The 22,672-nt window shown below is 43.0% G+C and overlaps 1 protein-coding gene across 2 annotated transcripts in view; it reads right to left on the bottom strand.

Annotated features, from left to right (window-relative positions):
- DUSP16 (dual specificity phosphatase 16) overlaps positions 1-22,672 on the bottom strand; it is a 90,838-nt gene that overhangs the window by 7,895 nt on the left and 60,271 nt on the right. For both annotated transcript variants that reach the window (XM_069585664.1, XM_069585665.1), the window contains exons 5-6: positions 21,225-21,388; positions 4,562-4,721 (exon numbers count right to left, since the gene is read on the bottom strand). In XM_069585664.1, coding sequence (XP_069441765.1) covers positions 4,562-4,721; positions 21,225-21,388 — 324 coding nt within the window. The remainder of the gene's footprint in view (positions 1-4,561; positions 4,722-21,224; positions 21,389-22,672) is intronic.

The following is a 22,672-nucleotide window of genomic DNA, read 5'->3' as shown; positions in this document are numbered from 1 at the left end:
TATTTTAGGTGTATGACATAATGATTTAAACATGAGATTAAATTTTAAAAGCACTTTTTCATTTTAAACATATGTGATACACATTACTGTGTAAAAAGCAGGGTGGTGGGGAGGGGAGAGACCTAGTCACAGTGAGACTACATCACAATGTAAAAAGATGCCACATCAAGATCTTCAAACACCAGCTCAGAACCCATCTTCCTCACAGAAAAATGGTTTCCCCATTTTTCTCCAGGAGACTTTGCTACGACATAAAGTGGCTCCTGAACTTTATTTGCTGAACTCAAGGGAGAAACCATGTGTGCACCATGAATCAGGTTTAGTAGGTCACTTTAATGAGGACCAAGGGAACTCTGACCTCTTCCCTGAGATCATACTGTCACACTGCGTCATGCTAATTGCCCATAACATGGTAGGACTCTGTTAGAACCAAGAACCAAGTAAATTCAATCACACAGTCCTGCCACCTCTCACTGTAGATGAGCTTTAAAAGCTTTCTCGTGGGTAAGGATGAAGTTACCCCAGAGCCTGGAAGCAGCCACCGTTTCAGTCGGTACTATGACTGCCTCAGTTCTGAACAGTTTTCCTGTGTGCTTACCTGCTGCCATCAATTTCTCTTTTCATTCCTGTTTTCACTGATTTTCAAAAGTTTATCAAGCCTTATGTTAATATTCTTGTAATTAACAGGTATCCCAGAGACTCTGCTCTGGCAGTGGAGTAATACAAGGCAACTCCAGTCTCACTACCTCTGTTATACATATTACAAACAGCTAACGTACATGATGCATTATTTGTTATGTACAGAACACTGAAGGGCTTTGAGGTAGTACAGGAACAATCAAGCAGCTCCCCTTTAAATAGCGAGATCAAACACAATAAAACAATAACAAAGGGATACAAGACAACACTGAAACAAAGAAATAAGGACACGCTAGACAACATAATGGTATATAAACTCATGTCCACAAAGTCCACGACTTCCTGGGCCTCCACAGCTCTCTTCCTCCTCTTTCCCAGGCAGTATTTAACCTAGACTGCTCTTAGTACTTCCTTTTTCACTTTGGCTACTGAGAAGCTCAAAGCCAATGTTATCACTCAATTTCAATAAGGAACTATGGTTTGGATTTTACTATACCTTTGCTAGCCACGTATTACTTGGTTCTTGATCTTCCATCCCATTTTAATGGTAATAGGGGTGAATGTGTGTTACCTTCTGATCCCAACCTCTTCCTGTAAGCTGCTTCAAATTCTTACCGGAAATAGGCTGGCTTGAAACATTTTTAATATTTTTTTAATGTTGACAGTATTCTCTGATTTTTAATAATTATCTCAGAACTAGACTCGAAGGGCCGAGAAGGGTTTTGCTTCTAACACTCTCTCAAAGTCCTGAACACTGAGCACACAGTATACACCCTGTGTACACAGGCTGGCTGGCCGATACATATTTTAAAAAGTAATCTTTATAAAAACATTGAAAAAGGCCAGAAGGAAATAAAGCTATGATGATAACAGATGCGTTAGGATGTTGAGGGTATAGGCTTCCTTTTCTCTGTTTTTCAAATTTTCTGTGTGGTACTTATACTGCTTTTACAGTTACAACTGTTTGGATGGTGTATTTTAAAAATCTAATTAAAAAGTGATTATACTGAAGTGGAGCTCATTAGAATACATTTCTTGTCAGAACTGCGTGCTAAGCTGAGTCTCTTAAGGCAAAGGAAGGAATGCCCACAGACCTGGAGGAGAGAAGGGAAACATTCAACAAAGAGCCACAGTGGGGCTGGACCACTGCTCAGAAAAGAGGCCTGCCTGGTGCGTGTTGGGTGGGAAGGGACTGGAAAGGAGGTTCAGAGGTGGGGAGCAGCCGCTGGAGAGTCTAGGAAACTCGGGCAAAGGACCCGAGACACTTAAGTAGCCTCTGCAGGTGCTGAATAGGGGCAATAAGAAGGCATGGATGGGGAAAACTGGAAATTAAAAGCAGGTTGCCACTACAACAATCCAAGGATAAGAAAAAGATATATTTCAATTTTGCCTATTTTTTTCTTTTATCAATTCTAGGTTAAAAAAGAGGAGGTGGGGGAAGTTCAAGAGGGAGGGGACCTATATATATACCTATGTCTGATTCATGTTGTTATCTGGCAGAAACCTACACAATTCTGTAAAGGAATTATCCAATTGAAAAATGAATTAATTTAAAAAAAGATAGCAAATGAAATGGATGAAGGGGAGAAGTTACAAAGGTGAAAATGGAGGAAGTAATAACTGAGGTGACAGAGGACACCTCTAAGAGAAAAAAAAGGCTTCTCAGATAATTTTTTAGTTCAGCTACTATTTAAGACCCAGTTACAAGTCGGGCACCGTGCAAAGTGTTTATATGTATTATCTATTTTAATCCATACACTATCCTTATAAGGTACAATATACCTTATAAGATAAATACATTGTCTTCAGTCATCAGATCAGCAGACTAAGGAACAGAGAATTTTCAGTAACTCACCCAGAATTACTTAACTGATAACCAAGGGAGGCAGGATTCAAATACAGTCTGGCTCCAAAGTATATCCTCTTAATTACCTCCCTGTATTGCTTACAAAAGCCCTGAGTTTGCTGTGGGTGAAATGGGGCAGGAGTCTGTACCAACAGCCAGGTGGGCTGGGGGCCTGGTCAGGGTCCCAAGCACAGACAGCCAATTGTGCTCACCTCTGCCTCCCTCTCCTAAAAGCAAAGGCAACACTCAAACCTGAGCCCTTCCAACAAACCCAGGAACTTAACTGAAATTTAATCTGAATAATAAAAAGTACGAGCCTGTAAGTTAGTAAGTCCTCGTATGAGGGTACATCTTTATATTCTCTGCCATGACTAACCAAGGCTTTAAATGGCCTGGAGGAGATGAACACCTCTAGTGAACACAGGCTGAATTCCACAGTGGGCTGGAGGTATTGCACTGGATGGTCTGGGTCTGGGCGGGAAAAGGGTGGTGAGCCTAACAGTAAATAGGGCCAAGCAAGTGAACTACTGGTAAGTAAAAATATCTTCAGATATACAATTACAATATATATTTGGGTATGTATCTCACCAACTTGGAACATAGTAAAGTTCCTTTTGTATGAATTAAAAGTGGCCAATAGCTCTCATGAAGTCGAAGAAAAGTAAGCTGGAAGCAAAGTCCTCTCTTTGTTACCTACCCTCCTAAAGCTTAGACACTGTCATGACTTAACAGAATCAGGTTTTCTTCTGAATTTAGACTCTGAAACCGTACTTTTAGCTGAAATCAGAGCCAATTATCTCCGGATCAATGTGACGCTTAATGGGAACATTAACTATAATCGTCATCTTTCAAAGAGGCAAACACTGAATGATACTCTGAATACTTCCTAGAAGTAGAATGGTGGGGAAAATTAATTATGGGAGTTTTGTTTGTGATGATTTTCATGCAAATTATCTAAGCCATTTACCTTCTGGTGTTTCACAGGATGCATGCCTATTAAAGAGAAGAAGTCTTGGCAATCTGAAGTCTTGACAAAAGGGGGATCTGCTTCAGAATTACCCAAAGTTCCAAAAGCACTGTTTAGAAAATTCCTCTCACAGATGAAAGGATAGAGTGAGGGGCTTCATTTACACAGTTACATTGTTTACAAGGAATCAGTTCTTTAAAAAAAAAAAACTTTCAGTAACCAATTCAAGAGTATATTTAATTATGGATGAGGGTGCTCCAGCTCATGACTGGGGGGAAAACCAAGGAAAACTCCTCACATGGACATCAAGAGTCACACCTCGTTGTGCTGCCCAGGAGCAAGGAACCCATCTCATTGCTTTAGCCATTTTCCACCAAAACCACATTTCGAGTAAACGTCACTGATTTCCTACCAGCAGACCAGATTTCAAGGCACCAAAAATGTCATAGCAGTGCCAGAAGCTGGGAGGTGGGGAGGCTCCAGGGCTGACGGGCCCAGTGAGCAGAACAAAGTACCATCCAGACCAGACCCTGTCACAGTCATCGCCAAGGAACGATCACACGAATGTGAGTGTGTGTGTTGGAATTTCATTAGACCCAATACTATTAATACTTGAAATTGCTGGCACACAGATGGAGGCTTAGGAATCTTGTGACATAAAAACTTTAAATGTAATGGGATTAGTTTCCACAGGACTTGGCTGTTCTCTGGGGAAAGCACAGCAGCAAGGCAGAAACACGTTAAGGAATGCCACCAGAGTTTCCAAAAGTCTTTTATAGGATCTGATGAAGTGGGTGGCAAGTTTAATCCCAAAAAAGTTTAACCCATTTTCAAACGCTCGCAAATCTGTAATCCCAGATCCCATCAGGCTTAACCCTGGGAATGTTCGAGTTAGCTAAGCTGTCACAAGGCCAGTCCCTCAGGGACACACGGCGCACACACATCACCTGGCCCCTGAATGAGATAAGCACCATCATGCTTGTTTTCAGACTTTCGAAAAATCTGGGAAGTAGGTTCCTTTTCTCTAATGAGAGAAAGGGGGAGGAAGGGGTATACTCATACATGAGACTATAACCCAAAGGATTTGTAATATGACTTGAGCTACTTACCAATAAAATCCACTGATTTGTCCAACCACGGCAAAATTTTCTCACAAAAGCTATCATTCACAGGCACTCGCAGGAAATGAGATTCGGGGATAAAGTCAGGCTTGGGGCAGGTGTTGCTGGCATTTAACACATAACCAATCCCATTCTGTTGCATCAGCTCCTAAGGAAGGAAAGAACAGTTAAAGTGACATAACGTAATAGCATGATCATTTTTAAAGAGAAAAACTTAACACGATGATTAAAATGACTAGTTTCCTTGAAGCGATCAGATTTCATTCAGTCGGTAAAATCCAAAAACCTAGCACAATGACACGTGAAGACAAGTTTAAAGCAGAATTTTTAAAAACTGAAGTATAGTTAATTTATAATGTTGCGTTAGTTTCGAGTGTACAGCAAAGGGATTCAGGTATACATATTACATATTCTTTTTTTTTATAGTTTATTACAGAATGCTGAATTTAGTTCCCTGTGCTATACAGCAGGTCCTTGTTGTTTATCTATTTTACATACTTACATGTTAAACCCCAGTTCCGAATTTATCCTCTCCCTCCCAGCTTTCGCCTCTGGGAACCAAAAGTTTGTTTTCTTCACCTGTGAGTCTGTTTCTGTTCTGCATATAGGTTCATCTGGATCATTTTTCTTAAGATTCTGCATATAAGTGAGATCAGATGATACGTCTTTCTCTGACTTCATTGAGTATGATAATGCCTAGGTCCATCCATATTGCTGAAAATAGCATTATTTCATTCTTTTTATGGTTGAGCAGTATTCCATTGTGTGTACGTATATGTATATGTATATACATACATAAGCATTATAGATATATACATCACATCTTTATCCACTCATCTGTTGAAGGGCACTTGGGTTGCTTCCATGTTTTGGCTATTGTCAATAATGCTACAGTGAATATTAGGGTGAATGTATCTTTTCTATTTATAGTTTTCTTCAGATATATGCCCAGGAGTGGGACTGCAGGATCATATGGTTAGCTTTTTTAAGGAACTGCAATACTGTTCTCCATACTGGCTATAACAATTTACCTTCTCAGCAACAGTGTTAAGAGAGTTCTCTTTTCTCCACACCCTCTCCAGCAGGTATTATTTGTAGACTCTTTAATGATGTCCATCCTGACTGGAGTGAGGTGATACCTTGTTGTTTTGATTTGCATTTCTCTAATGATTAGCAATATGAACATCTCTCCATATACCTGTTGGCCATCTGTAAGTCTTTAGAGAAATGTCTGCTTAGGTCTTACAGCTATTTTTTTATTGGGTTTTTTTTTGATATTAAGCTATATGAGCTGTTTGTGTATTTTAGAAATTAGTTCCCTGTCGGTAGCATCCTTTGCAAATATTTTCTCCAGTCTATAGGTTGTCTTTTCATTTTGTTTATGGTTTCCTTTGCTGTGCAGAAGCTTTTAAAAGTTTAATTAGGTCCCATTTGTTCATTTTTATTTTCCATTACTCCAGAAGATGGTTCCAAAACAATACTTTATGTCCAAGTGTGTTCTGCCTATGTTCTCCTCTGGGACTTTTATGGTTTTCAGTCTTAAATTTAGTTCTTTAACCCATTTTGAGTTATTTTTGTATATGGTGTTAGAAAACATTCTGATTTCGTTCTTTTACATGAAGCTGTCTAGTTTTCCCAGCACCATTTCCTGAAGAGACTGTCTTTCCTCCATTATATATTCTTGCCTCCTTGGTCATAGATTAATTGACCATAAGTGTGTGGGTTTATTTCTGGGCTTTCTACCCCATTCCATTGATGTTTTTGTGCCCTACTGTTTTGATTACTGTAAATTTGTAGTATAGTCTGAAGTAAGGGTGTACGATTCCTCCAACTTCATTCTTCTTTCACAAGATTGTCTTGGTTATTCTGGGTCTTCTGTGTCTCTATACAAATTTAATTTTTTTTGTCCAAGTTCTGTGAAAAATGCCACTGGTAATTTGACAGGAATTTCACCGCATCTATAGATTGCCTTGGGTAGTATACTCATTTTAACGATACTGATTCTTCCAATCCAAGAACATGGTATATCTTTCCATTTTTGCTGTGTGATTTCTTTCATCAGCATCTTACAGTTTTCAGAATACAGGTCTTTTCCCTCCTTAGGTAGGTTTATTCCTGGGTCTTTTATTCTTTTTAATGCAATGGTTAGTGGTACTATTTTCTTAATTTCTCTTTCTGATACTCTGTTGTTAGAGTATAGAAATGCAACCTATGTCTGTATATTAACTTTGTATCCAGCAACTTTACTGAATTCATTGATGAGCTCTAGTAGTTTTCTAGTAGCATCTTTAGGCTTTTCTATCTATAGCATCATGTCATCTGCAAACAATGACAGATTTACTTATTTTCCTATTTGAATTCCTTTTATTTTTCTTCTTTGATTTCTGTGGCTAGGACTTCCAAAACTATGTTGAATAAAAATGGCAAGACTGGGCATTCTTGTCTTCTTCCTGATCTTCGAGGACATGCTTTCAGCCTTTCACTGTTGACTATAATGTTAGGTGGGGGAGTTGTCATATATGGCCTTTATTATGCTGAGGTATGGTCTCTTTATGCCCACTTTCAACAACCCCCCCTTTTTTTGGTTGTGCTGTGGCATGTGGGGGGTGGATCCCACATTTCTTGATCAGGGATCAAACCTGTGCCCCTTGAAATGGAACTGCAGAGTCCTAACCACTGGACTGCTAGGGAATTTGCTTCATTTTTCAACTTTTTTTGTATGCCTACTTTCAGAAGTTTTTTTTTTTTTTACCCATAAATTGATGCTGAATTTTATCAAAAGCTTTTTCTATATATGAGACACTCATGTGATTTTTATTCTTCAGTTGGTGAATGTGGTAGATATGATATCTGCAGATACTGAAAAAATCTTTGCATCCTTGGGATAAATCCCACTTGATCACGGTGTCTGAACCTTTTAATATATTGCTGGAGTCGGTCTGCTAGTATTTTGTTGAGGATTTTTGCATCCATGTTCATCAGTGATAATTGACACAAAAACTGTAAGGTTTTGCGTGTGATATCTTTGTCTGGTTTCGGTATCAGGGTGATGGTGGCGGACACACAGAATGAGTTCAGAAGTGTTCCTTCCTCTGCAGTTTCTGAAATAGTTTCAGGATAGGTGTTAACTCTTCTCTAAATGTTCGTTAGAATTCACCTATAAAGTTACCTGGTCCCACCCTTTTGTTTGTTGGGAGTTTTTACTGATTCAGTTTTTAGTACTGGTAATTGATTTGTTTATATTTTCTGTTTCTTTCCGGTTCAGTCTTGGGAGATTGCACCTTTCTAAGAATTGGTCCATTTCTTGCAGGTTGCCCACTTCATTGGCATACAGTTGCTCACACTAGTCTCTTATGATCTTCTTATTTCTGTGGCATCAGTTGTACCTTCTCCTTTGTCACTTCTGATTTTATTGGTTTGAACTCACTTCCTTTTTTTCTTGGTGAGTCTGGCAAAAGGTTTATCAATTTTGTTTATCTTTTCAAAGAACCAGCTTTCATTCATCTTTTCTATTGTTTTTTTAGCCTCTATTTCATTTATTGGGCTTCCTGTGTGGCTCAGCCGGTAAAGAATCCCCCTGCAATACAGGAGACCTGGGTTTGATCCCTGGGTTAGGAAGATCCCCTGGAGAAGGGAAAGGCTACCCACTCCAATATTCTGACTTAGAAAATTCCGTGGACTGTATAGCCCATAAGGTCACAGAGTCGGACACGACTGATCGACTTTCACTTTCATTTATTTCCTCTCTGATCCTTATGATTTATTTCCTTCTACTAACTTTGGGTTTTGTTTGTTCTGCTTTCTCTAGGCATAAGGTTGCTATCTGAGACTTTCTGTTTCCTATAAGCTTGCATCACTATGCATTTCTCCCTTAAAGCAGCTTTTGTTATATTCTGTAGGTTTTGGATCGCTGCTTTCATTTTCACTTATCTCTGGGTTCTTATTACTTTTCTCTGACTTCTTCAATGATCCATTGGTTGTTTAGCAGCATATTGTTTAGACTCCATGTTTGTTTTTTGTAGCTTTTTCTTGTAGTTGATTTCTAATCTTATAGCATTATGGTCGGAAAAGATGCTTGATATGACTTAAGTTTCTTTACATTTATCAAGACTTCTTTTAAATCAAGGCTTTAAAGCAGAACTTTTTAGGGCATAGAAGGCTATTTTAAAAAATCACACATCACTAATATGGTCAACTCTATTATCTTCGTTACTAGAGAAGTGGAACAAAGAATACAAAATGAAACCATGACCGTTTACTGACTTCCCCCTCTTTGGCATCTATGTAAATTCATTATGACCATGTTAGATGTAATCCCCAAAATGCATGAGTAAGTGCATTGATTTACAAGATTTGGAAGTATACTAGAATACGTTTGTTTGTTTTGTACTGACTTCAGAACATATGCACACACAATGAGAACATTTTCTCCCCAAACTGAACATGGTGGCTGTTCTCTAAGACACAGTCCTGGGCCATCTCTTGGCTCTAAATGCTCTCTCTGAAGGCTGACTATTTCCATGTCTCTACATGCTGATGACTCTTAAATACACATATACATACACACACTTTAATTTTTGATCCATATTTCCAGCTGCTTCCTAGATATCTCTATTCGGATGTCCCTCAAAACTTTCAGACTCAGAAACAGCACATTCTCTTTCTCCCCTCTCTGCCTCAAATTCTTGTTTCCTCTCTGTAATCCAAAATTGGGTTTTGGTAATAATATCCACCCAGACACTTGAGCTAAAAAATGGGATCCTTTCATCCCATTTCTCTTCCTCACCACTCCCCTCCAAATGGTGTCAAACCCTTGCAGCATCAACCCCTCACATCACCCCTTCTCTCTATTCCCAGTCGCTGCTCAGCCAGCAGCCCACACCACGAGAGCAGAAAAGCCGCCACAGATCTCTTAAATTTGCAGTGTTCTCCTCTCCAAACCTGAACTGAACAACAGCTACAGTATCCTTTCTTGTAACCAAACAGGGGCTATGTTTTATGCACACTTATCTTCACCATATCTCACTGCCCGCTCCTGTCCCATACAACCTTCGAATACCCAATATAACATGTGCACCCAGCCTTCCTCAGTGTTGTTCACACCAGTTCTGAGCAGGCCCTGTTCTTCCTGATGACTACCACTTTTCTGCTTTAACCTTCCTATGAACCCTTCTACTGGTGCATAATTAACCATTCCGTTCTCTGCTTGCCCAAAGGACTTGGGACATGCTATTAGTAAAATACAGAGCATACTGTGTTATCAGTAGCAGATAATTCTTGTCTATCCTATTAGGTACTGAGATCTTGGACTAAATCTTGCTTGTTTTTCTACCTTTAGCACCAGGTACGTAGTTGTGGTCGGTATGTGTTTGTTCAACTACCATCCCTGTCTGCCATCTTCCAGTCAAGCCTACAGGACCCGCTTCATTTAGTCGTCCACTGCTGCCTCTCAGGAAACGTCTCCAGCCTGAAATCATTCTCTTCTCAGCAACCATGTCACTTCTTTTCTAGGAATGTGACCTCCTCTACAGATATTTTTGTTAGATCATTTTCAGCCATTGTCTTGAATTTGGTGGTTTTCTTCCTGTTTTAGCCTCCTGCCAACTCCCTAATCCCTCCATTTACCACCTTTGGCACAACGAATATATTCTGTTTTACATAAAAGGCAGACTGAGCAAATCCAGATCAGGGATGAAGCCCTCTCAACTGGAAGATAACAACGTCAAGAAGTAGTTTTTGGAGCTAATTGAGCTCAAAGTGATTGACCCTCATCTTCTGAAGGTCTCAGGGGCTCCCGCGGGGCTAAGAGTCAGGCTGTGACGATCTCAGTGTCTACTATGGCGACATCTGTACATGAGTGAAGGCTTTCTACCACCACCTGATCACCACAGTGTTCCCGACCAAGGAGCTGGAGATAAAAGCCTTTTGGTCCTTTCTCACCAGTGCTCCTTAAAGAAAGGAACCTTTTAAAATATCCTCCTCCTTTCTGTCAACAGTACTACAAAGCTTTATTAAATGAAAAGTAGTCCAACAGTAAAGACACAGGCGTTTCTGAGGAGAAAGGCTGACGTAGGCAATGTCACCCACTCTATACAATCACAAAACCACAGGCAGTGCTCAGCGAGGACAACACTGAGCTGTAACGAGTCATAGTAAGCGTCACGTACGATTTCCCCACAGAAAGATGGGAACCACGCACACTTCTGACAAGCAGCCACAGGACTTCCCTTGTGGCTCAGCTGGTAAAGAATCCACCTGCAATGTGGGTTCAATCCCTGGGTTGGGAAGATCCCATGGAGAAGGGAAAGGCTACTCACTCCAGTATTCTGGCCTGGAGAATTCCACGGACTGTATAGTCCATGGGGTCGCAACAAGTCAGACATGACTGAACAACTTTCACACTCTATAGAAATAATCACTTAACTTAAATTAAAAAAAAAAAATCTGTAGGGCACCTTTGTTATAGGCCTATTAACAATATACTATTAGGGAGCATGGTACATATATAACAACATCCAACATGTTGAATGCCTACTATGTACCTGGTACTGTGCTAAACTTTGTTATTTTTTTGATTGATTTATTTTTGGCTGCCCTGGGTCTTTGTTGCTGCACAGGCTTTCTTCAGCTGCAGTGAGCAGGGGCTACTCTTCCTTGCGTTGTGCGGGCTTCTCACTGTGGCGGCTTCTCTTGTTGCAAAGCCAGGCTCTAGACACATGGGCTTCAGCAGGTGCAGCTTGTGGGTGCTAGGGCACTGGCTCAGGAGTTGTGGAGCACAGGCTCAGCTGCTCCACGGCATGTGGGATATTCCTGGACGGGGGATAGAATCTGGGTTCCCTGCATTGGCGGGCAGATTCCTCACCATTAGACCACCAGGAAAGCCCCTGTGCTAAACTTTCAAATGGATCGTCTCACAGAATCCTCACGAACACCCTTTGACATGGGTACTATCATTATCCTCATTTTAAAAATGAAGACACTAAGACTTAGCAAGTTTACATGTTTCCAAAGTTACACAGCTATCAAGTGGTCCAGTGTCAAAAGTCAAATCCAATTATACTCATCTCTAGAATATGTCTTCTTTATTGCTGCACTCCACTGAAGTTCTTTTGAGAGCTAATTAGATGGACTAATGCTGACTCTAAAGCTTCAATACTTTGACCAGCTGATATGAAGAGCTGACTCATTAGAAAAGACCTGAATGCTGGGAAAGATTGAAGGCAGGAGGAGAAGGGGATGACAGAGAATGAGATAGTTGGATCGCATCACCGATTCAATGGATGTGAGTTTGAGCAAGCTACAGGAGATGGTGAAGGACAGGAAAGCCTGGCGTGCTGCAGGCCATGGGGTCACAAAGAGTCAGACACGACTGAGTGACTCAAAACAAAGATGGAGCAATAAAGCAAAGTAACTAGCCTACACACAGATTTTTATTGTTTACCCAAGTGAAGTAATATAGTGTCATCCTTTTTTACCCTTTTAAACTCTAACCAGTTAGAAAGTACAGGAACACCCATCTGGGCATGGTTCTCTCTGAACAGACTCTTGGAGTAACTCAGGACACTAGAAAGCTATTGAAGGAGACTCATCAGTTGTACTCTGCCTCTTTTTTCCCAACTATTGCCTCGGTTGCAGCCACGGGCATCACAGCGTGGCCCTGCTGCTGGCATGCACGTCTCCCGGCCTCAGGCAGGCTGCTGCCGGGTGCCCAATGGCCATGGCTGAAACATGAAAAGGGGGCAGTTCAGACCTCATGTAGGAAACAGTCATCCAAGCCCACAATAGTTTATATCTCAATAATATTCTCCATGTATAAGATAGTGTGCCATAAAAGATGCATGTAAGCAGTAGCTTTACTTATAACTGACGTAAGGGAGACACGCTTCCCTGGTGGCTCAGACAGTAAAGAATCCGCCTGCAATGCAGGAGACCCAGGTTCAATTCCTGGGTCAGGAAGATCCCCTGGAGAAGGGACAGGCTACCCACTCCAGTATTCCTGGTTGGAGAATTCCATGGATAGAGGAGCCTGGTGGACTACAGTCCATGGGGTCACAAACAGTCAGACATGACTGAGTGACTAACACTTTCTAAGGGTGAAGGGGACATTATTGTGTTGAAATGGAGTGATAACAACTTACATGCAAAATGAAATGAGAAAAAAAAGTGGCAGTTACTACGTCAGTAAAACTGAGTTAAAGGAGGAAATCACTAAAGATGTTACATATATACATAAAACATTTTAATGCAAATACATGTACATTAATTCACTAACTTCTGATGGCGTTCTGGGTTTGTTTGTTTGTTTTCAATAGCTTAGCTGACTGGCGTTCCTTAGAAAATTACAACCAAATGCATCTACCACTTATAGTTTCCATTCTTTAAAGGGCAAGAACTAGTAAACTAATAAATCAGGACAGAATATTTTAGATTTACAGCTGCCTTTCCCCATCTCTTAAGACAGAAAAAATACGTAGAGCAATTTGTTTTTCCTGAATCTTTTGAAAACATTTAGCTCAGAGCATAGACAAATAGTTCTTTTTCCCCATTCATATTTCATTCATATATGTGACACTTTCATGAATGTACATCATTATAATAACAAGTACACTGGCCTAAACAGTCTGAGAACAAACACAATTGCCTCCTGGTGAGCAGACTATTCAAATGGGGCAAGTAGCCCTGTGACAGCCCAGAGCCCACTGCAGCCCAGGGCCCACTGCTGCCCAGGGCCCACTGTGGCCGGGAGGGGGGCTTCCACCTGTCTCCACCTGGGCAGCCAAGCGGAGGGTCAGCAGCTGCTGTTAGCTGAGGAGTCACATGACTGTTCTGTTCCCTTCTCTCCTGATTGTATTTATGGCCGGGCATGTAAGTGCTCAAGAGTGCGTCTTATGTCACAGTTCCTGAGAGCAGAACTGGGATGGAACCACAAGTGTGAAGAGTGTGTACATATTACGGACTAATGATTATTTTTACTCACAGATGAATGTGACTTCCTAAGGGGACAACAGGGGATGAGAGGGTTGGATGGCATCATCAACTTGATGGACATGAGTTTGAGCAAGCTCCAGGAGTTGGTGAGGGACAGGGAAGCCGGGCATGCTGCAGTCCTTGAGTCGCAAAGAATCAGACACAGCTGAGCGACTGAACTGAACTGATGAGGAATTCATGTCACTCGCTCAGTTTTGTTTCCATGTGTTGTGGAAAGCATACACAACGCAACAGTCCTCTGTCCCCTAGTTAAACACAGGCTTCCAGAGAGCAGTCACCTTACTCTGTTTAATATTTAGCTCAACTCTGTGCTCAGTTAGCTAATACATGTTTCCTACGGATAACGTAATCTGTCTTCTCTGGCCTTTCAGATACCCTTCTGACACCCTGGCCTCTGAGTTCTCTGAGCACCTCACCTTGACCACTCCCTCCCCGGGGCCTGGTCTGGTCTCTGCTGTTACTAATAACCACAACCACACACAACCCACTGCGGGACTGCGCCTCCTTCCCGCCAGCTTACTTTCCTCCACCACCATGGCTGGAGTCCCTCAGTCTCCTCAGGACCTACAATCTGTTGCTCTTACCGTCTCTCCTCTGTCCTTCCATCTTATAACGTCTATCCTTCCTTCTGGGCCCAACTTAAATTCTATCATCAGTCATGACACAGTTGACCCTTGAACAACTCAGGTTTGAACTGTGCAGGCCCATTTACACATGGATATTTTTCAACAGTAAGTACTACAGTATTGGGCTCCCTAGGTGGCTCAGTGGTAGAGAACCCACCTTCCAATGCAGGAGACCTAAGAGACATGGGTTCGATCCTGGGTGGGGAAGATCCCCTGGAGGAGGGCATCTCCACTCCAGTATTCTTGCCTGGAGAATCCCATGGACAGAGAAGCCTGGTGGGCTACAGTCCATGGGGGTACAAAGAGTCAGACATGACTGAAGTGACTTAGCATGCACGCAAGCACTGCAGTTTTAGAGAATCTGCTGGTGCTGAACTGGAGGACGCAGAGACCCTGCAGATGGGGAGGGCTGGCCAGAAACAGTAAGAGGATTAACCCCTGCACAGCTCAAGAGACAGTTAGAATCCCTCCCTCACTTTCAACCTCAACTTTTTAGTATTTTTTTTAGACACACCGAGTGCAGGATCTTAAGTTCTCTGATCATGGATGGCGCCCGTGCACCCTTGCAGGGAAGCACAGAGTCTTAGCTGCTGGGCTGCCAGGGAAGTCCCTCACCCTCAATTCCGGTGTCCCTCTGTCACTCCTTTGCACTCACTTGGCAAGATCACAATAAGTCTGGATAAATCTGTCTCGTCCGAGCCTGCATCTGCACTGGGCAGCTGGACGGGCCCGAGAGCAACACAGCCGCGCTGCCAAGGGGCCCCCTTGGGTCCCACGCATCGGCAGGCACCGTATTCCCTCAGTCTTCTCCTGGCCTCTTCTCTGGATGCCGTTCCACCCCTTGCCCTTTCTCTTCCAACTCTCCACACGCCCTCCCTCGCCCTCTCTCTCTGCTCGTGGATGATCTTGGTTCCTACTACTCTGAGAAGATAGAAACCACTAGAAGCAAACTCTAATAAACTTCCTCTACCACCATCCCTTCTGCCAGCACACAGGTACCAGGCTCAGGAAACTGAGAGCAGGCTCAGCGCGGGACTGTTCATTATCCGAATGATCTCACTAACCTCCCTCAGCTTTAGTCTCCTTACCTGTAAAACAGAGCTGATGACGATCTTTTGTAAAGCTGTTATGAGGATGAAGTGACTTATGCACAATATACAAGTCTCATTAAATGTTAGTTCCCTTACTTTCTCTTATTTTTTAAATTAAAAAAAAATTTTTTTGGCGGTACCACACGACATGCAGGATCTTGGTTCCCCAACCAGGGATCAAACCTGGGCCCCCTGCAGTGGAAGTACGGAGTCTTAATCACTGGACCACAAGGAAGTCCCACCTAATCTTATTTTTAAAACAGTTAGTGGGAATGTAAACTGGTGTAGCTACTATGGAAAACGGTACGGAGGTTCCTTAAAAAATTAAAAATAGAACTACCACGTGCTTAGTCGCTCAGTCATGTCTGATTCTTTTCAACCCTATGGACTGTAGCCCACCAGGCTCCTCTGTCTGTGGGATTCTCCAGACAAGAATACTGGAGTGGGTAGATATTCCTCCCAGAGGGGATTTTCCTGACACAGAGATCAACTCTGGGTCTCCTGCATTGCAGGTGGTTTTTTACCATCTGAGCCGCCAGGGATGTCTAGAACTACCATGCTGCTGCTGCTGCTGCTGCTACGTCGCTTCAGTCGTGTCCGACTCTGTGCGACCCCATAGACGGCAGCCCACCAGGCTCCCCCATCCCTGGGATTCTCCAGGCAAGAAGACTGGAGTGGGTTGCCATTTCGTTCTCCAGTGCATGAAAGTGAAAAGTGAAAGTGAAGTCGCTCAGTCGTGTCTGACTCTTAGCGACCCCATGGACTGCAGCCCACCAGGTTTCTCCGTCCATGGATTTTCTAGGCAAGAGTGCTGGAGTGGGGTGCCATTGCCTTCTCCGCAATTCCACTTCTGGGTCTTTACCCGAAGGAAACAAAAATACTGACTCCAAAAGACACATACAACCCTGTGGTCACTGCAGCACAATTCACAAGAGCCAAGACATGGAAACAGCCCAAGTGGCCACTGACAGATGAAGGGTTAAAGAAGACACGGTATTATTATACAGTGGAATATTATTCAGCCTTCAAACAGAGGGAAACCTTGCTCTCTGTGGCAGCACAGATGAACCTTGAGGGCTTTATGGTGAGTGAAGTAGGTCAGACAGAGAAACACAGATACACCATATGCTTTCATTACATGCAGAATCTAAAAACAAACAAATATCGAATTCATAAATACAGACAAGAGATTGGTGGCCACCAGAGGCGGTGGAGGGGAGGGTGAAAGGTGGTCAAAAGGTACAAGCTTCCAGTTATAAATAAGTCATGGAGAAGTACCGTACAGTATACTGATATAGATAATAATACTGAATTATATATTTGAAAGTGGTTAACAGAGTGAAGAAATGTGTAACAATGTATGGCGGTGTATGTTAGCTAGATTTATTGTGATCATTTAGCAGTATATACAAATATTTAATCATTATGTTGTATAGCTGAAACTAATATAATGTTATATGTCAGTTATATCTCAATAAAAAATAGTCTGTAAATCATATGGTGTATCTCAATAAAGTTGTTGCCCACGCCTCGACCCCTAAAGCTTGTAATGTATATTTTTCACTAATTCAAACTGTCCCTCCTCCTAATTGGCCTTCACTAGGGAAATTACAGGCTTCTCTGTTTTCTCGCCTGTCAACGTAGGAGACGTGGGTTCGACCCCTGGGTGGGGGAGATCCCCTGGAGAAGGAAATGGCAACCCACTCCAGTGTTCTTGCCCAGGAAGTCCCAAGGACAAAGGAGCCTGGCAGGCTACAGTCCACAGGGTCACAAAGACAGCTGGACACGACTTAGTGACTAAACAACAAAGGGAAATTACATTGAATGTAGCAGGTTGGGTATAAAAAAAAGAGTTCAGCTGTAAAGCAGCAAAGATGACCCCCTAATAAAAGATTCTAGTTTCAAAACACAATTAAGAAAATGTTCAAAAATAATTTTTTGTGAGTCAAAAAAATAATCTTCATTTTACTACTATGGTTTGCAGTCACTACTTTTTTCCTGTTTAAGTTTCTTTCTCTTAAACCGTGAAATAAACTTTCCCCAATAGTTGGACTAATTTCTAAACGTGGGCTCTGTGCTCTTGTGACATAGACTGTGGAGTACTGTATGGGCTATAGATTTAATATATAGCTTAATTAAACTGCTCTATTTGGTCAAGTTTCCCATGTTCACTTAGGCTGAGGACAGAGGTGTCATTAAATCATGCAGGCACTGCAACTCTAAAGGGACTGCAATCTTTCTTTCTGAAGCCAATTGAATAAGTTTGTTTTCGCCACTCCTTTTGCCTTCAGCATTGACCTACTCCCTCCAGCGAGCCCTCCTCAGCCAGCCACACCCACCGTATCTACCACCCACGCTAGACCTTGGTATACTCCACCCACTGGTGACAACATCAGAGTCCCCTGTAAACCAGGAACTGTGCTCAGTGCCTGGCATAATGCCTTGTCACTGGAGCCTCACGTGAACACTAGGAGGAGGCAGGAGTCATTTCAGTTTGCAGGTGAAGAAGCAGATTCCGTCACCTGGCTCAGGTGCTCTGCCTGGTGAGGCCAACCAGCTGGGATGCAAATCCACCCCGTGCAAAGCCAGCCCTCACTCAAGCCCTAAGTCACCTGTCTCATGAATCACTGACTCATGAACAGGTCTTGTCTATCCAACCTGCACTCTATATGGCATTCTACACACAGTGGACACAATAAACATTTTTACTGCCTGCTTTGATGACATGACCCTTTGTCTTCCTAGATCACAGAGAAACCTGAAAGCCGTATCTGGCTACACGGTACCAGGCTCCTGCCTAACTCTCAGATGGAAACACCAGGGGAAGCGGCAGCAGCCCTGGTGCTGGCAGCACAGGAGAGCCAGCTCCGCACACCGGAGACTGAAACGAGACGCTACCCAGGGACGCCCCTGCTGGGCCAGCGGCTAAGGCTCCAAGTGGGGGGCCCTGGGTTCAATCCCTGGTCAGGAAACTAGATCCCGCATGCTGCGACTAACGCCTGGTGCAGCCAAATAAACAAATAAATATTAACAAAAGAGACGCTGCCCAAAGAAGGCTGGCAGCAGCCTGTTTAAAACGGGGAAAGAGGGGTAGAGTTGAGTTGGGTGAAGAAGCTGAACAGGTTCAGGCTCAAGAACAACGCGCAGTAGGTAACTCCATCACACATCCCGTGTGTAAGGGTGAAACAGAAGTCCACTTCGAATTTTAACTGATAAGGGAGGAGAAAGCATCAGGAACTTTTGTCTTGAACATTTTAACTACAGGACTCTGATTCCAAGCGCAGTCAGTCAGATAAGAACTGGGCAGCTGCAAACTGCTTTAGTACAACTGCCATTCCTGTTGGAACTCCAGCACAAAGACCAGAGAGGAGGAGAGTGTCGGAACAAAGCACACGTGTGAGGGGAAGGGTGTTCTTTTCACTACCGATGCCTGCCTACGGCCTCCTACAGAAGAGCCGGGTCTCTGAGACAGAAGTGAAAACGGTCACACGCTCACAGCATGCGCCTGCAGGGTCTGAGGGGGGAGCTGGCTCGTGTGGCTCATCCACAGCAAGAGCAGCAGCGGCCACAGCACACACACGAGCTTTCCAAGACCCAGTAACGAAATACGTAACGCGCCCGTAAGTTTTACATTGATCGCAGGTTGAAATAATACTCTTGATACCGGGTGATAAATGTTATTAAAATTGATTTCACGGGACTTCCCCAGTGGTCGCGTGGTTAAGACTGCGCTCCCAATGCAGGGGGCAGGGGCTCAACCCTGGTCGGGGGAACTGAGATCCTGCATGTCAAGTGGTGCGGTCATAAGATAAAAAGTAGATAGACATATTTTAAAAATTAGTTTCACTTTTTTTTTTTACTTCTTAAAAAAAGGGCTATTGGAATATTTTGGATTATACGTGTGGCTTGCATTCTACTTCTATGGGATGGTTCTGGTATAGACTATGCTGTAGAAAAAGCAGGGGAAACAAATTTTGATTAAATTCTATAGACCATTAGAATCTCAGTCCTTTGTAAACAGCCTGTTATGGAGATTTCCATTTTGCAGGAGATAAAGATTTCTGGTGTTCTGTAAACATAGGACTCAGAGCCAGAGTAGACTAGGTTTGAGAAAGATCTCTGCCACTGACTAACTCTGAAGTCAATGACGTTCTAGTCACAAAACTGTGGGTAAGCAAGTCATACAACTCAGGGCCAACCTGCCTCTAAATCCTATTATGAGGGTTAAATGCAGTAACATAAAGAGTATAGCACTTTATTTTCTTTTTTTTGAGCCTAGCATTTTAAATGTTAAACACTATTATTCTCCTAAGAAAATTACTATGACATGCTTTTAAGATACTTAGGTGGCACTCTGTTAAAAATAAATAAATAAGACAACTAATAAAATTAGTGGTTTTGTGGTGTTTGTTCTCAAAGACTTCATCTTCTAAGTCTGACTAAAAAGGCAACCCACTCCAGTATTCTTGCCTGGAGAATCCCTGGACAGAGAAGCCTGGTTGGCTACAGACCATGGGGCTGCAAAGAGTAGGACACAACTGAAGTGACTTAGCATGCACGCTGTGACATACTTTGCTTATTTCTCAAAGAGGACTAATAAGAATCACATGCTCAAAGACATCATGACCCCACCAGAAGGCTCAGTGCAAGTATGCGTTATCAAATTTCAAATGCCTCATAGTAAGAGCAGATGTATTAACAATGATGTCCAGGCAAAATTTTGAAGATGCAGGGGTTTTAAGAGCAAAAAAAAAAAAAAAAAGTAGCGAAAAGAATGCGTCCTTCCTGCCCAATGATAGGATGTTTTTGCTTTCCACGTGCTAAAGCAAGCCCGCCTGGAAGTTTATTTTTATAGCCAGTCCAATTCTTCCAGCTACTCAAGGAGAAATTTCTTTCTACATAAGATAGCAGCGCTTATAAATCACCAGCAGCTGAATTAAGATCTCTGAATGCTTTTTCAATTAGAGGTGGTGTAAATAAGACATTTAGGGCCTCCTGGTAGCTCAGTAGGTAAAGAATCTGCTTGCAATTAGGAGACCGAGGTTCAATCCCTGGGTTGGGACGACCCCCTGGAGAAGGAAATGGCAACCCACTCCAGCATTCTTGCCTGGAAAAATCCCATGGACAGAGGAGCCTGGCGGGCTACAGTCCATAGGGTCGCAAGAGTCGGACACGACTTAGCGACTGAACCACCACCAAGTAAGAGGTTTAGAGACAGATCACCTTCCAGGCAATTAGGGGCCTGTGTTCTAGCAACACTGGTTAAGAGCATATAGACTGTGGAGACAGACAGACCTTAGTTTACTGCTGTTATGTGTGTACCGGTAAATACAACGGCCTCGGCCAATCAACACGGCTCCTCTGTTGGGGGCACCTGGCTCAGGACAGCCCACATCCTTTACATCCAGGATTCATGTTCTTCCCTCTTCTGTCTCCACCAAACTGTGTCAAGGAACCTCAGGCAGGGGATCCACACTGCATCCTCTAAGCGCAGGTCCTCACCATCTTTTGACCCCCTCCCCTGCCCCTCTGGAAGGGGGAAGTCATCATGAACTCTTCCTCAATCCAAGCCACTCTGAGCTCTTTTCCAGTTGATGCAGCGAATGCACACGTTTCTAAGTGTGAAATAATCTAGATGGCACTGGCCTTCCTGAGTGCGCCCAGCTACTGTAACAGAACATCTAAGAAAATGGGGCGAAACTTCTGAAAATCCCTGTCCTGTCGCAGCTCTCTTGGACCTGTAAGAACAGCACACCTGACAATGGCTTAGGTCTCCGACGGCAAACAGAACATCACAGCCGACAGCACGGGGGAGGAGGTAAGGCTGCTGGGCTGCTGGCTGGGGAGCTGCTTTGAGAACATTTGTATCTGAAAGGATGGCCCACCGGTGCCTCTCCAGCTGCTGTCAAGAAATCCTGCAATGAAGGATATTTTCAAAGCACCCACCTTGTTGAGGACATCTCGCTGGCAGCCAAGATAGAGATTGGGCAGAATTCGGGTTGGCCCGATGTTGGCAACAGGTAAGCAAGGCTGAGAGATGCAGGTGGGGACTAGAGTGGACTTTCCTTCACAGAGGCCAGGGAAACAGCGGGAGAACTCGGCAAACCCACCTAAGGATAGACATGGTAAAGTTATGCCGTGCACAGAGATGAAAATCAGCCTTCTGGTAACCAGTCAAATAAAGCTGTCTGAAAAGAAAAAGCAAATCCCACAAATGCAAGTGGATCCTGCCGTACACGGATCCCTGGCTACAGCTGCTTGCGCCGGGGTACAGGCCAGCAACAGCCCTGGTTTGCAGGGCCTCCAAAGGGGCCCAGGCCCCGAAAGTCCCCCGTCCTTTTCTGTGTAACTTAAAGAGGACGGAAAGTAAGCAGCAAATAACCAAGCAGAAGTAAAACGGGGATATAACAAATCCTCAACTGAAGCCAGGTGTTATTTCTTCAAAACACAGTTGATCAACTTAAGTTTCTTTCAGAATGAACTTTTAAAATCTTCCTACTATGTAAATATTTAATTTCAAAGATACCACATACACCCTCTACTCTTACAAATATACTCTGTATCGAGGGTTTCATAATTACTCGCGATTCCGGGGTCTCCTGTTCCTTTGCTGGGCGCTCACTATAAACAAGGGCTGACAGACCCTAACTGCTCAGGGTACATACAGAGGCCTTGGGGGAAGATTCCTGGACTTGGAGGAATTCCGTTTTTTCTAGTCCTGTCCTTATAATGACCCATTCATGACCTTTATTAGGTCACAATCTTGCTACTGTTAATGACAAGAAACCCACTGGCTAAGGAGACACTCACCTTCTCTGGGAAAAGAAAAGATGAATAAGGTCTTCACTGGTTTTTCCAATCTAAATACTCTTTGTGATGCAAATCCAAACCCAGGAACTGAATACATTTTGATACATTTTCAGATAAATCCCTCCCTATCCAGCCCTCACTATGTACAAACTCAGGAACCAAAGAGACTCAGAATATGTGAATGTCTGTGTGTGTATATTTAAACAATTTTTTATTTTGTACAGGAGTACAGCAGATTAACAATGTTGTGATAGTTTCAAGTAGCCAGCAAAGGCACTCAGCCATAGGCACACACGTATCTGTTCTCCCCCAAACTCCCCTCCCATCCAGGCTGCCACATGACATTGAGCAGTGTGCCCTGTGCTATAGAGTAGGTCCTTGTTGGTGATGCATTTTAAGTATAGCAGTGTGTACAGTTTTAATACTATTAAATTAAAAAACAATTCACTTGTTGAGAAGATAGAGCAGTCCCACTCTTACCTCTTTAAACAAGCCTTAAAAGGGACCTGCAAATCTCATTAAATATTTACCTCCATCTCCTTGAGCTGCATTCTACACACCTTTCCCTCCCTTCTGGATACATA

This window comes from Ovis canadensis, chromosome 3, assembly GCF_042477335.2.
Source record: "Ovis canadensis isolate MfBH-ARS-UI-01 breed Bighorn chromosome 3, ARS-UI_OviCan_v2, whole genome shotgun sequence".
NCBI lineage: Eukaryota > Metazoa > Chordata > Mammalia > Artiodactyla > Bovidae > Ovis > Ovis canadensis.
This window is presented reverse-complemented; position numbering and strand designations above follow the sequence as displayed.